The sequence below is a fragment of the Nicotiana tomentosiformis genome, chromosome 7, assembly GCF_000390325.3.
Source record: "Nicotiana tomentosiformis chromosome 7, ASM39032v3, whole genome shotgun sequence".
Lineage (NCBI taxonomy): Eukaryota > Viridiplantae > Streptophyta > Magnoliopsida > Solanales > Solanaceae > Nicotiana > Nicotiana tomentosiformis.
In genome coordinates, this window is record NC_090818.1 from 1,875,924 (window position 1) to 1,894,325 (window position 18,402).

General features: G+C 36.4%; 2 protein-coding genes across 3 annotated transcripts; one reads left to right on the forward strand and one right to left on the reverse strand.

Moving 5' to 3' along the window:
- The first annotated feature begins 210 nt into the window (after positions 1-210).
- LOC104113031 (PHD finger protein ALFIN-LIKE 4-like) lies at positions 211-18,066 on the forward strand. 2 transcript variants are annotated; one of them, XM_070181226.1, is made up of 5 exons: positions 211-508; positions 665-697; positions 1,837-2,065; positions 2,501-2,636; positions 3,937-4,433. In XM_070181226.1, the coding sequence occupies exons 1-5, from the start codon at positions 412-414 to the stop codon at positions 4,180-4,182; spliced, it is 741 nt and encodes a 246-aa protein (XP_070037327.1). In that variant the 5' UTR covers positions 211-411; the 3' UTR covers positions 4,183-4,433. The 2 variants fall into 2 exon arrangements, with proteins under 2 accessions (XP_070037327.1, XP_070037328.1); XM_070181227.1 differs by lacking the exon at positions 3,937-4,433 and adding an exon at positions 17,572-18,066 and having other exon boundaries at positions 233-508.
- LOC108946354 (protein PLASTID MOVEMENT IMPAIRED 1-RELATED 1-like) lies at positions 5,941-10,617 on the reverse strand. Its single transcript, XM_070181223.1, has 3 exons — positions 8,457-10,617; positions 7,280-8,347; positions 5,941-7,170 (listed from the first exon to the last, which is right to left on the reverse strand). Exons 1-3 carry the CDS (start codon positions 10,562-10,564, stop codon positions 5,991-5,993), a joined length of 4,356 nt encoding a protein of 1,451 aa, XP_070037324.1. The 5' UTR covers positions 10,565-10,617; the 3' UTR covers positions 5,941-5,990.
- Positions 18,067-18,402: the final 336 nt, after the last annotated feature.

Consider the following 18,402-nt stretch of genomic DNA (forward strand, 5'->3'; position numbering starts at 1 on the left):
GATTTTCAACAAAAAATAATTTTTTTAAAAAATACTTTTAAAAAAAAATACTTCTCAAAATAAACTTTCACTCTCATTTTATCCATACGTACCTGAATTCCGTTTAAACTATTGAAACCTCACGTCCGCCAATAAAATTATTCCACGTCAGCAGCAGTCCTACAGCACTGCTCCATACAAGAATTCCTCATTCAAATTTGTCTCCGTTTTCATTTCCACTTCGGTTCCTGTTGTACCTTCGCAGAATTATTTTTACCAAAATAACCCTCCAAATTCAGTAATATTACGAGAATGCCCTTCCTCCTTTCTTAGTACTACCACCTTCATATTCTTTTCGTGCTTAAAAAGTTCTTGTAAATACCGGAACTGAAACAGAGCAAGTGACAGTCGACTGAGCAGCAGTGTGTAGCAATGGAGGGAGGCGCACAGTACAATCCCCGCACCGTAGAGGAAGTTTTTAGGGATTTTAAAGGCCGTCGAGCTGGCATGATCAAAGCCCTTACCACTGGTAATGTACAATTTTGACGTACACACATTCCTTTTATTTTTATTTTTTCGTTAAACCGACTAGCTTTGTTTGTTTTTATGCTCTAATTATTGAGCTTTTTTTGGGTTTTGAGCTGTGCTACATTCTGACCATTCTGTTTCTTATTTGCTTTTGCAGATGTTGAGGAATTTTATCAGCAGTGTGACCCGGGTTAGTTATGGATCTTTTTGCGTTCTTTTTTATGCACATTTACGCGATTGTCGTCCGTCGGGTTTAGTTTTGCTTTGTGTGTTTGTACTTAATTTTTTTCGTTTTTGAATTTTGGTGGGTTTTGGGTTCTAATGTCATTTTGGCCTGCTCTTTTTTAGTAATAATTGCTTTTAGGAAGAGTGAACATGTGGAAACACGTGCTGTTCTTATTGGATTGTTCAGATTAGCAAATTTCTACTGTTTGTGATGCTGACCCCAACGAGACATTTTTATTTGACATAATAAAAGGCATTATTCTGCTATTTCGGGAGTCTGGGTATTGGGTCTAAGGACAGAAGAAAAGGAACTTCATTGCTCTTTTTCTCTTTTCAATTACTACTAGTATATATGGTATGTGTTTTAACTGAGTAAAAAGTTTTTTACTGGTTAATCTCACATCCAATTCAAGATTTTAGAGTTTGATATGGTATTTGCTGCTTGCTTCTAGAGGTATCCATATTACTTCAAGAGCATTTTTGTCTCTGAGTTTGTGTGCAATGTGAATTTACTGTGAGGAAAATCTCTTATTTTAGAGCACTGATTAAGCTTTTTGCCCACTTTGGAATTGCCATGTACTGGTTGGTTGGACTTCACCTGGAGATGATGTGAATGATAACCACAGTGTTATCTGCCTAATAGCAGTTGTCCCTCACGACTTGACTTAGCAATCAATTTTTTCATGTTTGAAGTTTACATAGCTTCGAAGGTATTGGTCCTACTTCATATATGGGCTTCATTTTTGGCTTATTTTCTGTTGGATAACTTTTTGTTTACTGTGCAGCTTGTCATCGACTTAAGTCTCAAATTGTTCATTTTATGTAGTCTAACTTATGGTTTCAGTAAACTCTCGCAGTTTTTCTTAATCAAATTTAACAAATTTTATGAAAAAAAATTGAAGTTAGTGCCTGATTTAGAGTCTAAAATGCATTTTGCATCATAAAGATATGGGTGATGGAATGTTTTATTCTGCCTTTCTTGCATAAGACCCCGTTTGTTATTGAACAAGTGTTTCTATGATTGAGATTAGATACTGCAAATTGTTTTCAACTCAAAAGTTTCACATTTGTTCTCTCTCTCTCTCACTCTTGGAAACCTTGCAGAAAAGGAAAATCTCTGCCTATATGGATTTCCAAGCGAGCAGTGGGAAGTCAATTTGCCCGCTGAGGAAGTGCCTCCCGAGCTGCCAGAGCCAGCATTAGGTATAAACTTTGCTAGAGATGGGATGCAAGAAAAGGACTGGTTGGCTCTAGTTGCTGTCCATAGTGATGCATGGCTACTCTCTGTTGCCTTCTATTTTGGCGCCAGATTTGGATTTGATAAAACCGACAGGTAAACTATTCTACGACAACCTTTAATAAAACAGTTACTTGGTCCTTTTGTACTTTCCTTCTAGTTTGCTGTTTTTATAGGCACCTTTCAAGTGATTTATTTGTGTATATTTTCTTTTTAATGATATCAGCTTTGTTTCTTTTGTTCAAATGTCACCTTTCCAGTTGCTTCAAATCATAAATAGTTGTGAACGGCCTACAAAGCCTATGTTTTTTCTGTTAACTAAACAGTCTCACTTTGTAAAGCATTCTGGAAGTATGCCTAGAAATTATAATAACACCTTATCGGATGTCAAATCTTGGAGGAGAATAGTCCCTGGAGACATCTGTGTTGCTCTAATGGAAATAAAAAAAGGTTTACTGCTTTGGTGTAGTAGTCTACTTAGGATGAAAAGTTTCAGCTCTTTGCTAAATCTTTGTGATTTCTTTGATCTAGGAAACGCCTATTCAACATGATAAATGAGCTGCCAACAATATATGAAGTTGTTACTGGAGTGGCCAAGAAGCAAGTAAAGGATAGATCAACAATTTCAAATCACAGCAACAACAAGTCGAAGCCAAATTCTAAAGCGGTATGGTTGGAAACCTCTTCCACACCTCATCCTTCTCCCTTACCCCCAAAAGATGCTCTCCTTGGATAACAGTCTGTGCAATGCTCTTTACAACGATTCCTCTGTCCAGTGTTTAATTGAAAATCCTTCAGCTTAGGACATTGCCACTGAATACTTGCCTTGAAGTTTATGGTTGTGGACCAAAGATATAGTCCACTAGATCAGCAAATAGGTATTCTGTGATTTGAGCCATGGTTCTGTTTTCCAGCATCCACAACAGTTTGAATAATTAATGTGTATGATGACTCTCAAGGTAGTACGTAGCATATATTAGTGATGTCCTAGTGACTAGCTTGCTATTGTCATGTCCGTTTAATAATTGAGAGGTATGAAGCTGGAAACTGAGTCAAGCATTTGTCCAGTTTTCTTCTATAGAGGAAAATCTATCTTTCTTGCCTGTTATAGTATTTAGGAGTTAAAACTGGCCTCCTAAGTTGATATATTGTTGATTTATCATTTTCTTGTAAAATTGTTTACCTTGATGTTCCATTTGGAAACGGAACAGACTTTGGTTTATACAATTCTAGGCAGGTCTGGAATGGTTGCCCACTTCTGGTTTGAGGAAGGCTTAGTAGTCAGTTAAAGTGCTTTGAACTAAAGTATTTACAGTTGCTTTTTATGCTTAAGTTTGTTAGAAGAGGCTTTTGGGTGCCTAGCGTACAGTCAATGCTGGAGTTTTTTGAAAGAAGTACAGTGTGAGGTAAAGGATGATACTCCTAATGAACTTTAGTGTTGTTTCTTTCTTCTTTGAATTTCTCTCATGTAATCTCTTCCAATGTATTTTATGACTACCTCAACTCTTGCAGCTGCTTGATAACTGACCTTTTGCATAATGGGTTCTTAGTCTAGAACCAGTTTGTGATTTTGGCACTTGCGTTGTGCTAAATTCTTACACTGTATATTTCTTTGTCCTATGTTTCGTACATTTTTGGTTGTCTTTCGCGAATTCAGTAAAGAGCTTGAAAGGCCCCATTAGCCTTCTCTTCTCAAAAAAAATGAACATGTGCCTTGTTGAAGTTGCTTAAGTTTTCTGTCTTCTGGTCCCGTCACACTGTCACTATGGCTCTGTCTCAATGCACTAGGCCATGCTCCTCTTAAACTAAATTCAGTATCCTGCCACATGTAACCTATATCATTATTCCTCTGATGTGATGACATCTTAGTTATATAACCAACCATGCTTCGTTGGATTTCTCCATGCATGGCCCAGCATCTTACCACTAGAGATAGAATTTTTTAATTTATTTATTTTAAATCTCAGGGTAAGTACTCAAAGGTCCATGTGAAAGATGAGGATGATGGATTCAATGAGGAAGGAGACGAGGAGCATGGCGATACTCTGTGTGGTGCATGTGGTGAGAACTATGCTTCAGATGAATTTTGGATTTGTTGTGACATATGTGAGAGGTGGTTCCATGGCAAGTGTGTGAAGATCACCCCCGCTAGGGCTGAGCATATAAAGCAGTACAAATGCCCTTCATGCAGCAACAAGAGGTCACGCCCCTGACGTCCTGTAGGATGTGTGCTGAGTTCCACAATTTGTAATTGTTCATGTAGAACTCAGCTCACTGCACATATCAGCAAGGCATGTGTATTCGGAGTTCTGGTCTCTAACCTTTGTTTATCAGCATGCTTTTTACTAGTTTAGTTCTCTTGAGGAACTCTTCTATTCAACTCTAAACAATTGGATATATAGGGATTTTACTCTTATGGGATGCATCTTTCAGTATCAATGCTAATTAATACAGTTCATGTGCAGTATGTTATTGCAGCTATAGTTTATGTTTTTCAACTACATGGGTTTTCCTTGTTTGATCATAAGATGTATGCTTATTGATTTTGAACTCGAGTAATTGATGACGTGTTTTAGAAATGACTGCCATGAGCAATATGCCTCTTCATGGTTACAGCTTGTGCTTCACCTGAGACGAGGGTCTATCAGAAACAGTCTCTCTATCTTTACAAGGTAGGGCTAAGGCTGCGTACACACTACCCTCCCAAGACCCCACTTAAGGTATTACACTTGGTTTGTTTGTTGTTTGTTGTTGTTGTTGTTGTTGTTGTTATGGTTACCGCTTGCGATCTAGTTGACAAGTTATTGATTAGGTGAATAAAAACATTCCAATGAAGATTGAATTATGAACTTAGTGGACGCTGTAGGAAGTATGAGATACCTGTGCTGGTCTCATAGTCAGTTTCATATGTTGAACAGATATTATTTTCTGCTTTATCTTACATGTTTTGAACTTGTGATGCCTAAACCTTGTTTTCCCCAATTAAGGTTTCTTAATGAAACCTTCTTTAGCATCTTTAACCATTAGCATGAATATCCATCCTTTCAACTATGCTTTGTTTTCTGTCCTAGATATACACCACTACACTCGCTATCTTCCCGGGTTAGGGGTAAGGTCTGCGTATACACTATCCTCCTCAGACCCACTTGTAGAATTTCACTGGATTTGTTGTTGTTGATGTATATACATCACTACTCTCGCTTGGAAAAGAATCATCAATTGCAGTTAAAAAAACAATGTCGTGAATAGACCTCTTCTATTGCGGTTGTTGAAATTGAAGTACACAAACCAGTTCAATTGAAACTAAAAAGCCGCTTGAAAAGAATATAAAAGAAAGAGGAAATATGTCTTATGATTAGGAAGCACCAAGAAAATATCTTTCCTCTTTTTTCTTTTTTATCCTCTGACTTACTAGGAGAGTTAGAGGTAGGCCGAAGAAGAGTTGGGGTGAGGTGATTAGGCATGACATGGCGCAGCTACAGTTGACCGAGGACATGACCCGTGATAGGAAGGGGTGGAGGTCTAAGATTAGGATAGTAGGTTAGGTAGTCTAGATTATTTATACCGGTAGTGTTAGTACGTACTCTCGCATTTGGTTGGTAGTAGGCTTATTTGAATATCTGTTTTTTTTTTCCTCTGCTTTTACATGGTTTTTCGGTGTTGTCCTGTATTGTTTCTTGTTATTATTGTGGTACCTATGCTTGCCTGAGCCGAGGGTCTATTGGAAATAACCTCTACCTCCACAAAGTAGAGGTAAGGTCTGCGTACACACTACCCTCCCCAGACCCCACTATGTGGGATTATACTGGGTATGTTGTTGTTGTTGTTATCCAATGACTTACTAAAAAAGGTAAGATATTTCCTATCAATTCCTGGAGCTGCCTTTAATATATTCAACCCTTTTCTAGATGTTGAATATGTATTAAGCTGCACTGTATACCAAGCTTTTTTTTCAGGGGAAGGGAGGCAACTGGAAAAATTTCAATCATATAAATAAAAAATCATGTTCTACACTGCTACCTCAATCTAATTTTTTCATTAGGAAAAATGGAAAAATAACATTTGGATTTCTGATATGTGGATTTAATGCAGCCAATTCCTTCCATTTAGCTCCTGTACCATGGACCCGTGAAGATATACTCCATAATGTTTCACCAGGCTGCACTGTTGTAGTAGTAGTAGTAGTAGTAGTTGTTGTCGCCGAAGCAGCAGCTGGTGTAGAGGATTTGTTACTAGCTTTAGACTTCAGTAATGGATGCTTATTCTTCTTTCCCATTCCATTCGCAAGCAACCAACGAGATCCAGACTGTTGTTGAGTTGACGAACCCCATAATTTCTTTTTACCTTTCTCTGTCTTTAAACCAGCAACATGCACTTCAGTGAATTTGCACTGAGGAATTTGTTCTTCCTCAGGAATGTTAACTTCTTTGACCTCCCCCACAGAGTCCGTTTTGGGAGGTTTGTATTCATCATCGTCGTCGTCTTCATTGCTGTAACTAACTTCAGAAAGTGTGCGGTATATCTTAGATTTAGGTGTTACAAACACTCTCTCCACCTGAACAAGAGCAAGCATAGGTGTACCAACTGGCTCGTAGTTCCTTAAAGGATCACGAAGCTGCACCATTAGTACCACCGTGAGGTTGTTTCCCAACAATCCACATTTCTTACCCTTGCCACGTCTCTTCTCTCCCTTCGACCTGCCACGAAACATGTCAGTGCAGATAGCATGATGGGCTGCGAGCAGTTTGGAGGTACGCTCGCTGATTTCATCTGCATCGTCAATTTCTCCCGAGTCCAACCTCATCCATTCTTCAAGTGTGAGAGATAAACCCATAAGCCCGTCAACTTCATCACCACCGTTGTCTTTAACGTCCAGTAGCCGCAATCCACCTGTTCCTTCCAAACCTACAGCTCCTCCAAAGTTGACCTTCTTTCCCTCAATGGCTGAAAACTGACCAATGGATTGTGCGCCCTCATCTGACATCCCTGACTGTATTTTCAAACCCTCAATTGAAAGGGCTTCAATTTTATCCATCGCCAATGGAGCGAGGTCCTTTATTGATACATATTCCGAGTCCCTGTCCACGCCAACAGAATTTGACTCCAACTTACTGGACTTTGGTCTGTGCCGTTTACACTTTTTACTTTGAGTACCAGCCATATTTTGTCCAAACTCAAGCTCTTGCTGCAACAAATCTTGTCTGCAGTTGGCAAAAGTCATATAAGACAATTTCTTAGTAGAAATAGTGTGTGCTAGATATGTGCATTTTCAAATATAGAACAAAATGTGAAAAAAATAAAAGTTCAAACCTCACAGTTCCATCTAAGCTTGGTGCAGTTTCCCACGCTATATGTTGCATTGTCTGTCCAGTTATATCTTCCAAAGGCATAAGTTTACTTGCTTGCATAGATAGCTTTTCAATTCCAATGGAGGCTAAATGCTGCAGTATGTCCATTATACCAGATCCCATTTCTGCAGGAACCACTACTGGACTCGATACCTGCATTATCAAACTCCCTCCACTCTTGGAATTCTTGAAAAGTGTAGGGTTCATCGACCATAACAATCCTCCATTTTTAGTTTTAATGAAGGGTCCTAAGTCTTCTGCGAGAGGAGGCAATTGGTAAGGGTCTTCCTCAAGAGGAGCATCAATTGGGCTCCCAGAAATTGTGCTGTATATCTTAGATTTAGGTGTTACAAACACTCTCTCCACCTGAACAAGAGCAAGCATAGGTGTACCAACTGGCTCGTAGTTCCTTAAAGGATCACGAAGCTGCACCATTAGTACCACCGTGAGGTTGTTTCCCAACAATCCACATTTCTTACCCTTGCCACGTCTCTTCTCTCCCTTCGACCTGCCACGAAACATGTCAGTGCAGGTAGCATGATGGGCTGCGAGCAGTTTGGAGGTACGCTCGCTGATTTCATCTGCATCGTCAATTTCTCCCGAGTCCAACCTCATCCATTCTTCAAGTGTGAGAGATAAACCCATAAGCCCGTCAACTTCATCACCACCGTTGTCTTTAACGTCCAGTAGCCGCAATCCACCTGTTCCTTCCAAACCTACAGCTCCTCCAAAGTTGACCTTCTTTCCCTCAATGGCTGAAAACTGACCAATGGATTGCAGGCTTAAGTTAGAAGGTGCGCCCTCATCTGACATCCCTGACTGTATTTTCAAACCCTCAATTGAAAGGGCTTCAATTTTATCCATCGCCAATGGAGCGAGGTCCTTTATTGATACATATTCCGAGTCCCTGTCCACGCCAACAGAATTTGACTCCAACTTACTGGACTTTGGTCTGTGCCGTTTACACTTTTTACTTTGAGTACCAGCCATATTTTGTCCAAACTCAAGTTCTTGCTGCAACAAATCTTGTCTGCAGTTGGCAAAAGTCATATAAGACAATTTCTTAGTAGAAATAGTGTGTGCTAGATATGTGCATTTTCAAATATAGAACAAAATGTGAAAAAAATAAAAGTTCAAACCTCACAGTTCCATCTAAGCTTGGTGCAGTTTCCCAGGCTATATGTTGCATTGTCTGTCCAGTTATATCTTCCAAAGGCATAAGTTTACTTGCTTGCATAGATAGCTTTTCAATTCCAATGGAGGCTAAATGCTGCAGTATGTCCATTATACCAGATCCCATTTCTGCAGGAACCACTACTGGACTCGATACCTGCATTATCAAACTCCCTCTACTCTTGGAATTCTTGAAAAGTGTAGGGTTCATCGACCTTAACAATCCTCCATTTTTAGTCTTAATGAAGGGTCCTAAGCCTTCTGCGAGAGGAGGCAATTGGTAAGGGTCTTCCTCAAGAGGAGCATCAATTGGGCTCCCAAATCCGCTTGAGCTCTTAGGAGGGGAATATTGAAACGCCTTCTCGTTCAAGCCCCATTCGCGCATCAAAGCCTCTGTCTCCAAGTCCTCCAACATGGTGGCCCTTGTTTTGTTATTAGTTGCTTCAATTTCTATCTTGGGCATCTCCATATTAGATGAATAGTCAAAATCCTCGGAAATGCTCCTCCAATCAGGTCCACTAGGATCGTCACAACCAAATTCTTGGTGATCAACATCCATATCAAGGTTAAACAAGGAACACCCACTCGCCAGAGTGTCCTTCTCAAATTGCCTCAACAATCCTTCTCTTGGAGAATCAGGCTCACTCTCAGAACTTGGGGCAAATGGACTATGCTCTATCCCTAGCATATCCAGAAAATCACTAGCCACAGATTCGGCAACATAATCCAAGCTTAGGGATTCGTCCAAGTCTCCATCATGATTTATAGCTTCATGTTCATCTTCTTGAGAGTCTAATCCCTCATTTGCCAAGTCCGACACACGCTTTAATGCAGACTCCACTTCTTTCATGATTGTCTCGTTGGCAGATTCATCTGTCTCGAAATTGCAGGGACTCACTGAAAGTTCTTCATTCTCAGTGTCGACTTCCTTGGCAAACGGTGCAAGCTGAGAAAGGTCTTCAATCTCAGGTTCAACAACATTCTCTTCCAAAGGACTATCACCAGTTTTCATGGTATCTTCTTCTTTTCCCTCCCATTCGTTTGAGGCAACTTCTACACCTTGCTCTCTTATAGAAACCTCACTTATGCCACCCCCATTTTCAATATTTCCCTTCTCGGGCTCTGATGACAAGGCTAAGTCATGTTTTATGGTCTCAACATCATTATAGAAAACATCAATCTGTGGTTTGCAATCAACTGAAGCTTCCACTTTCTCTTCCTCAAGTTTCTGATACAGCACATTTACAGATACGGACACTTCAGATGACGGAACTGGTAAAACCTCATGAAGATATTTTATATTCTCAGCGGAACGCTGTGAAGTAGAAGATCGAGCAGTAAGGCTTCCTGTTCGTCTTATCGTACTCAGCTCATCACATTGCTCACATTGTGCCAAAAGTTTTGCTGCATTTTCACTATTGCGCCTCAAGTTCTTCCCCTCGATAAGAACCCTGTTAGTGGGAACCGTGAAAGTGTTCCTAACTATGTGATACTCAAAACTGACATACAAGATTGCTCCTTTAGCCTTACCTGCTAACCTGAAACTAGTCGTCCACTTCCCCGAGCTATTCTCCTCTAATTCATCTAATGAAAGAGGAAGCAACCTGGTAAGATCAACCCGATGCTTCCCCAAATCAAGCTCGGGAGTATCATATATCGAAGCATACAATAAGAAATGTTTCGCCTCGTACTTTGCTGATTGATTGGGGCCATTTTTGCCACCAGATATAGAACAAGTATGAGTCAACTGTTCCTCAAACTCAGCTACCCCTTGAGAAACCACAACTGGACGAGTCGTCAACTCGCCATCTCTCCTCTTCCGATGCACAGAAAAACAACAATTAAACTTTTTGTTTCTAGCAGCCAAAGATTTAAGGCCCTTCCAACTCCAAATAGACTTCTTACTCTCCTTCTCTATTGAATCTTTATTATTTCCTTTATTCTTCGATTTTGAATCCAATAAATGGGTTTTATCCAAATATAGAGCTTTATTTATAGCTTCAATATCATTCAACAATTTCTCCTTTCCAGAATTTGCACCAATTTTCTTCTTAGAATCCACTTTCCACATCATTCTTGTCCGGCGGCTGCTAGGAGGATCAAGATGTATAAGGGGGAGGCTGCTTAGGGTTTTCTAAAAAAAGGGGGAAGGGAAGGTTTTTATGAAAATGGAAAGGGAAAACGACGTAGTACTGGGGTGATACTACGTCGTTTCATGGTCTCAGAGGTAAGGATTTGGACCGAGTATTGGATAGAGGGCTGGGGCGGACAGAATTAAATGGCCCGAACGATATTAAAGACCCAATAGCCTACTCTTTTCTTTCTTTGTATTTTGCAAGACTAATCAATTTATTTAACACTCCTAATTCCAACTAATTTATAAAATTAACCTAATAACCTATTTTTCTATAACTATTAATTCATTTAGCTAACAAATGCATGTAGAGTTACTAATGTATTTTTTGGTATTTTAGTGTTTTACAAATGCAATTGATTATGCAATTAAAATCTAAAAAATATAAAAAATAAAAAAATATTTTTGTATTTTCTTTAGGATTTAAAATGCAACTTAAAAATGCATCAAACATGAATACGTACAAAGCAAACTAAGTAAAAATATAGAAAAATAATTTAAAGCTATTTTTTGGATTTTTTTTTTTAGGAGTAATTTTGTATTATGGCAAAAATTAGGTGCTCACAGTAATTAATAACATCACATTGTTTCTTATTTGTTTGTCATCCTTAACTCTGTATGCTAGCAAATTAATTAAATGTGTTAATTGTTTAAGTAAAAAACGAAAACTATATTCAACTTAATTAGAGAAAAGTAATAAATAATAGCTCTTAGTGTGTCAAGTTTTATTTGGAAAATACTTAATTCTCTTGCTATACATACATACGTGAGGAAGATCAACTTGAATTTATCACCATATTCATGGTATATTCGTCATCAAAAAATTTACTTCCTTTTAAAAGAGATAGTAAAACAGGCAAAAGGTAAAGAAAAAAACTTTGGTTTGGAAAGAAAAAGCAAAAGATAAAGAAAGAAATATTTTGAACATATGAGGGAGAAAGCAAATTAATGCAAAATATCAAATTTGACTGTTCTTCAATTTTAAGCATTGGAAGTTGGAGAAAATGCTCGTTCGATTTACCTTCCATTTTTTAATTGCTTTTTTTTTTGTACCTAACTTATCAATAATTTATGATATAATCACACCAAAATTACTAGTAAAAGTAGAATATCATAACATACATATTTTTATAGGATTTAGCAAAAAAATTTAGATAATTTTACTGTTTAAATGGTGATGAATTAAGAAAACATGAAAGATGGTCAGAGTGTAGATCCATCAACTACTCTACAACAGCGTAAAGTTTAATTATTATTTTTAATCTTAACATATATATTTTTCACATGTAATCTATTCGATACACTTCGTATTTTTTTGATTTATTTTCATAAAATAAAAAATCTACCCTAATTATTGGTGTAGATTTATATAAAAACGTGTGGTTTTATTAATAGAAACCTAAAAGTTGGTTCGATACGGTACGGTTCGGTCGGTTTAGTCGGTTTTCAAATATGCATTTGACACCCCTAGTATAACATTGACGAATTCCATCGTAAAAAGCATTGATAAAGTAAAATACTGTATTTCCTAATTTTCTTAAATATAGAGCTTTATTTATAGCTTCAATATCATTCAACAATTTCTCCTTTCCAGAATTTGCACCAATTTTCTTCTTAGAATCCACTTTCCACATCATTCTTGTCAATGGAAGCTACAAAAAAAATAACACAATCTTACAATTATACAAAAAACCAAAATCACATAAATTGAGAAACCAAATAACAGAATTATAAAAGTAATCAATTCAAATTTCAAAATGGCTCCACCTTAATAGAGATTTGCCTGCTAAAGCATTTACCTTAGAAAAAAAAAAATTTTCTTCAGACAAAAGAGAGGTTAAAACTTAAAAGAGGAAAATTAATAATTCATAGGTTCGATCGCCTTTGCATCTTATAATAGAGCATCCGTCTGCAAATTTTTGAACATTAAAAAAATGTGCAATATTTAATTTACCATAAAAAAAATGATATACAATATTAAAAAATTAGGCAAAAAAGAATTTTCAATGGGTATAGTTGAAATTTGTTCAAAACATGTAGATGAGGTAATATACAAAACTCGAGTAAGATTGATGGTGATTTGAACTGGTTTGATATCAAAATTCGTAATTAAAATCGAGTTAAAAAAATACTTATGCGACACATGTATCAAACGCGTATCGTGCATATATCTTACACATAGATATACATGGATATACATGTGATACATATTTGATATGCATATGATACATATGCGATACACAAATGATACACAGTGTGATACACATATCATATTTTTCCATGTTCATCTTTTACTTCTAAATTTCAATTCAAACTACCTCAAAACTCCACCAAATGATCCAAAAACTGAGATTCAAACTCCTTATGATGTACCTAATCTATTCAAACAACACTCACTCGAAATAAATTTCAATTTTGAAAACCCAAAATTTTTGAATTCAAGCTTAAGCAAGCTTCAATGATTATCCATGGAGTTTTCAGTGTAATCATTCAACATAATCCAATAAACTAACATATAATAGTGATTTTTAAATCGAATTAAGGTACTCGATTATTTAAATTTCAACTTAAATGAATTAAAATATTGCAATATTGCTCAAGTCCAATGTCTCAAAAAATTTGAACTTCCTTTGTGTGTTTAGCAAAATAGACTTGTGTAACAAAACGTTATAGAGATAATACGACTTGGTACATCTCTGAAAATTTTCCTTTTATGGATGCAAGTCGCTTCCCATTAAAGGCATTTATTACTAGGATTATTTATTATGGATGAAAAGCCATTTCGTTTTAATTGAGAAATGAATACTACTACTGTAGCAGATTGTGAGATTTTAATGTCTCATTGGGGTTTGGAGAAACAAAAATCAGAAGCCATTGTTGTCCTTGGAAAGTGGAAACTTCAAATTCTAGAAGATAGCCAAGGTTCTTTTTATTTATTTATTAATCAAATAATTATTCATTCAATCGCTTAAACAAAAATAATGGACGAATATATAACATATATATAGTCCATATAAAATATGTATACAATCATGTATAATTAGTACTCCCTCCGATCCATTTTAATTGATTTTCTGTGGACCTACGTTGTATGTAGAGGGGTCACGGGACCCCGTTAGTCTCGGCAAAAACTTTGTATATATATATGTTATATATATCTGTACATATATATATGACCCCTTAAATATTTTAGTTATGTCCCCGGACACAAAAAAGGCAGACGGAGGAAGTGGTTATGTTGGGAGCTTCAATTCCCTAGTTTACTAGATGATCCGGGTTCGAATTCGTCTTCAACTTTTTTATTTAATCGAATACAACGTACTTTCTTTATACTTAATAACAAATTATTTTCTTTTTTTCTTTTTTCTTTTTCTTTTAATTCAATTATGGTTTAGTTCTAACTTTATAATACATAACAGTCAACTTAATTAAATATTTTTTCAAATTCATCCCTTAAAATTAAAGTAAAAAGCTTTAAATTGTAATTTATCACTCCACAAATAGAAAAATACAAATTCTTATACCACAGCCTTCTTCATCAATCACTTTGAATCCGACTCGACAGTGAAATTTAAGAGTTTAAGACTCTTCTTTAGTTTTTTTTTACTATTAACATACCCTTAATCTTGATTTCTTTAATTTTTGAACGCCCTTATGATCACTGACCCTTTATTTTATTTAAAAAAAAATTAAAATTTTAAAGTGCGAAACATGCTTAATCAAACACTTTTCCTTCCCATAGCACCTATTTTGCTAAGAAATCTCTCTTTGTTCGGTGCTTTCTTTTCTTTAGAACTTCTTTTTGTTTATACTTGGAAGATAAGTCAATATAATCATTAAGTTTTCAAAGAGTTGCATGCCGAATTTTATCGCTAGTGATTAGCACACAGTGGTGCCCCCGTCGTCCTCAAATCCTGGGTCCGCCTCTCGGTCCATAATATTTAATTTTTTCAAATATCAATAAATAATTACCTTCTTTTTTTCAAAGTTGCACTTGCAGTAAAGAGCATAGGAGTATTTCTTGTATTTTCAATGAACAAATTAAGAATAATATGGTCAATTATATTGTTAATTAATGCTAAAAGATGGATTCATTAATATGTGTGAAAACAGCCAAAAGCTCACTTAAAGTGGATCGGAGAGAGTATATACTATGTATTTCAACCAGAAAAAACAAACAGTAAATTCAACCGGCTTTAGGCCAAAATCATACATTATTTTTGGCTTTAGGTTATCATTTATCCGTTAAAAAACTAACAACGTCTATGATTATGACTAAAAATGCATCACTTTGTTAAAGAAAGAAGACTGACTATTAGTGGTCCATGTAAAAGAATACGTATTATTTTGAATCTAAAGCCAAAAATAATGTATGACTTTGGACTTTTTCTTATTTGTATAAGAATTTTAATTTTTTTCCTCCTTTTTTCACTCCAAAGTTATTTGGTTGGGCAATAGGGAAACCACACACTACATTTATGCTCACCTGTTATGCACCTTTCATGTCCAAAACTCTTCAAATATTTGCAGTCCGATTATCAGCAGAAATTTAGAGCATGAATAGTTAGCTTGCATAATTGCTTAGTTTTTAACCATTTATAGATAATGCATCTCGATTGTCATTTCCAAATGGGGTCGATTTATTTTGTGGTTCTTTACAAATTTATTTTTAGTTTTATGACCTTATTTTTTTTTTTACACATGATAGATTTACTTTTACACGTAAAAGATCTGTCTTTTATACATAAGATACCTAATATTTTCAGCTATCAATGAGGACTTTGAGGGTGTTTGGATTGGCTTTTAAGGTGATCAAATAAGCTTTTAAGTTCTTTTTAGTATTTGGCAAAGTCAAAAAGTGCTTAAAATAAGTTAAAAAATTACTTAAAACAAGCCAAAAGCAATAGGTTGGGCAACCCTAGCTTATTACTTTTTGGCTTAAAAGTTACTCTCTCTGTTCACTTTTATTTGGTACATTTTGACTTTTCACGCCCCTCGAGAAATAATAAATGAATTGCATAATTTACCATGATACCCATATTAATTGATGCATATTTTATTGGATTTGAGAAAATGAATTGAAATAAGTAATAAATACTGTCGGTAAAACACGGATTTTTTTTTTGTCTTCTCTTGATATGTATAAAGTGACAAGTAAAAATAAAAATCTATTTTTAGTATACCTGCCAAGTAAAAGTAAACGGAGGGAGTATTTCTCCTACAAAGCCACTTTTTTAAGCCAATCCAAACGGGCTCTTTTTTCGCACACCCAACAATCTTTTCCTCGAACAACGTTCCACATGGCCGTTACCACGATTCACAAGTCAATTTCATAGATTCACTGTGTTCCACCCATATCGTTAGAGTATTTATGGCAATCAAAGCCTACAAACTAGTTTCTTTCTATGAGCGTGTCTCCAAGCTCGTAAGGATAAGCGAATCGAGCCCTGCACCATCAATTTGCCATCGCCATAATCGTTTTACTGAACCTGGGCTCTGACACCCATTGTTGAGCTAAACGGTCCATAAATACTCTTAACATGATGTGATATTGTCCGCTTTAAACCGAACTCGTACGATTTTTTCCGAATAACCCCACACCATTAGGAGATCTTTACACCTTACATGTAAGCTATGTAATCTTTTCAACTACCAAACGTTAGTCCTCAGGTGAGAGATTTAATGAAATGATATTTGGCGTTTGTTTTTGAGTTTGCAACTTTGAGATTCAATGTAAACATACTTATTTAAAACTGCTAAATTTGTTTTGATTTTTTATATTTTGAAATTAAGCAACTTTATCATTCTAATTCTTTTAAGTTATTGGGTTTTAAATTAATAATTTAGATATATTTAATAAATTTTTAAATAAATTCAAAGCTACTGGGATCGGCCGAACTTGTCACAGACACTCTAGCTCCGCCCTTGCTTCTCAATTGCTTCTGTCTGCAATAGACAGTGGCAGTGCTAGGTTGTTTACTAAGGGTTCAAAATATATAAGTAAACACATGAAGAATCCAAGGGGATTCAACATATAGTATATTTACATAAAAAATAAAAATTTGACCTAGAGTAATTATTCTGTGAAGGGGTGTCATATGACTTCTCTTGGACAAGAGTAGCTCCGCCCTTAATAGCAGGGTTCGAACCCGTGACATGCCCCTAATCCACACGTCACAAGCTATGCTCTTACCACTAGATCAAAGCCTTGGAGACTAAATTTTTGTCTGCAGTATTACACATGTTTTCTTTAAAGTTGTATTAATTGGAGTCATGGTGTTTGCAGGTGACGCATCTGATTTTTATGCTTAAGTTTGTTAGAAGAGGCTTTTGGGTGCATAGTGTAAAGTCAATGCTGGAGTATTTTGAAAGAAGTACAGTGTGAGGTAAAGGATGATACTCCTAATGAACTTTAGTGTTGTTTCTTTCTTCTTTGAATTTCTCTCATGTAATCTCTTCCAATGTATTTTATGACTACCTCAACTCTTGCAGCTGCTTGATAACTGACCTTTTGCATAATGGGTTCTTAGTTTAGAACCAGTTTGTGATTTTGGCACTTGCGTTGTGCTAAATTCTTACACTGTATATTTCTTTGTCCTATGTTTCGTACATTTTTGGTTGTCTTTCGCGAATTCAGTAAAGAGCTTGAAAGGCCCCATTAGCCTTCTCTTCTCAAAAAAAATGAACATGTGCCTTGTTGAAGTTGCTTAAGTTTTCTGTCTTCTGGTCTCGTCACACTGTCACTATTGCTCTGTCTCAATGCACTAGGCCATGCTCCTCTTAAACTAAATTCAGTATCCTGCCACATGTAACCTATATCATTATTCCTCTGATGTGATGACATCTTAGTTATATAACCAACCATGCTTCGTTGGATTTCTCCATGCATGGCCCAGCATCTTACCACTAGAGATAGATTTTTTTAATTTATTTATTTTAAATCTCAGGGTAAGTACTCAAAGGCCCATGTGAAAGATGAGGATGATGGATTCAATGAGGAAGGAGACGAGGAGCATGGCGATACTCTGTGTGGTGCATGTGGTGAGAACTATGCTTCAGATGAATTTTGGATTTGTTGCGACATATGTGAGAGGTGGTTCCATGGCAAGTGTGTGAAGATCACCCCCGCTAGGGCTGAGCATATAAAGCAGTACAAATGCCCTTCATGCAGCAACAAGAGGTCACGCCCCTGACGTCCTGTAGGATGTGTGCTGAGTTCCACAATTTGTAATTGTTCATGTAGAACTCAGCTCACTGCACATATCAGCAAGGCGTGTATTCGGAGTTCTGGTCTCTAACCTTTGTTTATCAGCATGCTTTTTACTAGTTTAGTTCTCTTGAGGAACTCTTCTATTCAACTCTAAACAATTGGATATATAGGGATTTTAATCTTATGGGATGCATCTTTCAGTATCAATGCTAATTAATACAGTTCATGTGCAGTATGTTATTGCAGCTATAGTTTATGTTTTTCAACTACATGGGTTTTCCTTGTTTGATCATAAGATGTATGCTTATTGATTTTGAACTCGAGTAATTGATGACATGTTTTAGAAATGACTGCCATGAGCAACATGCCTCTTCATGGTTACAGCTTGTGCTTCACCTGAGACGAGGGTCTATAAGAAACAGTCTCTCTATCTTTACAAGGTAGGGCTAAGGCTGCGTACACACTACCCTCCCCAGACCCCATTATGTGGGATTATACTGGGTATGTTGTTGTTGTTGTTATCCAATGACTTACTAAAAAAGGTAAGATATTTCCTATCAATTCCTGG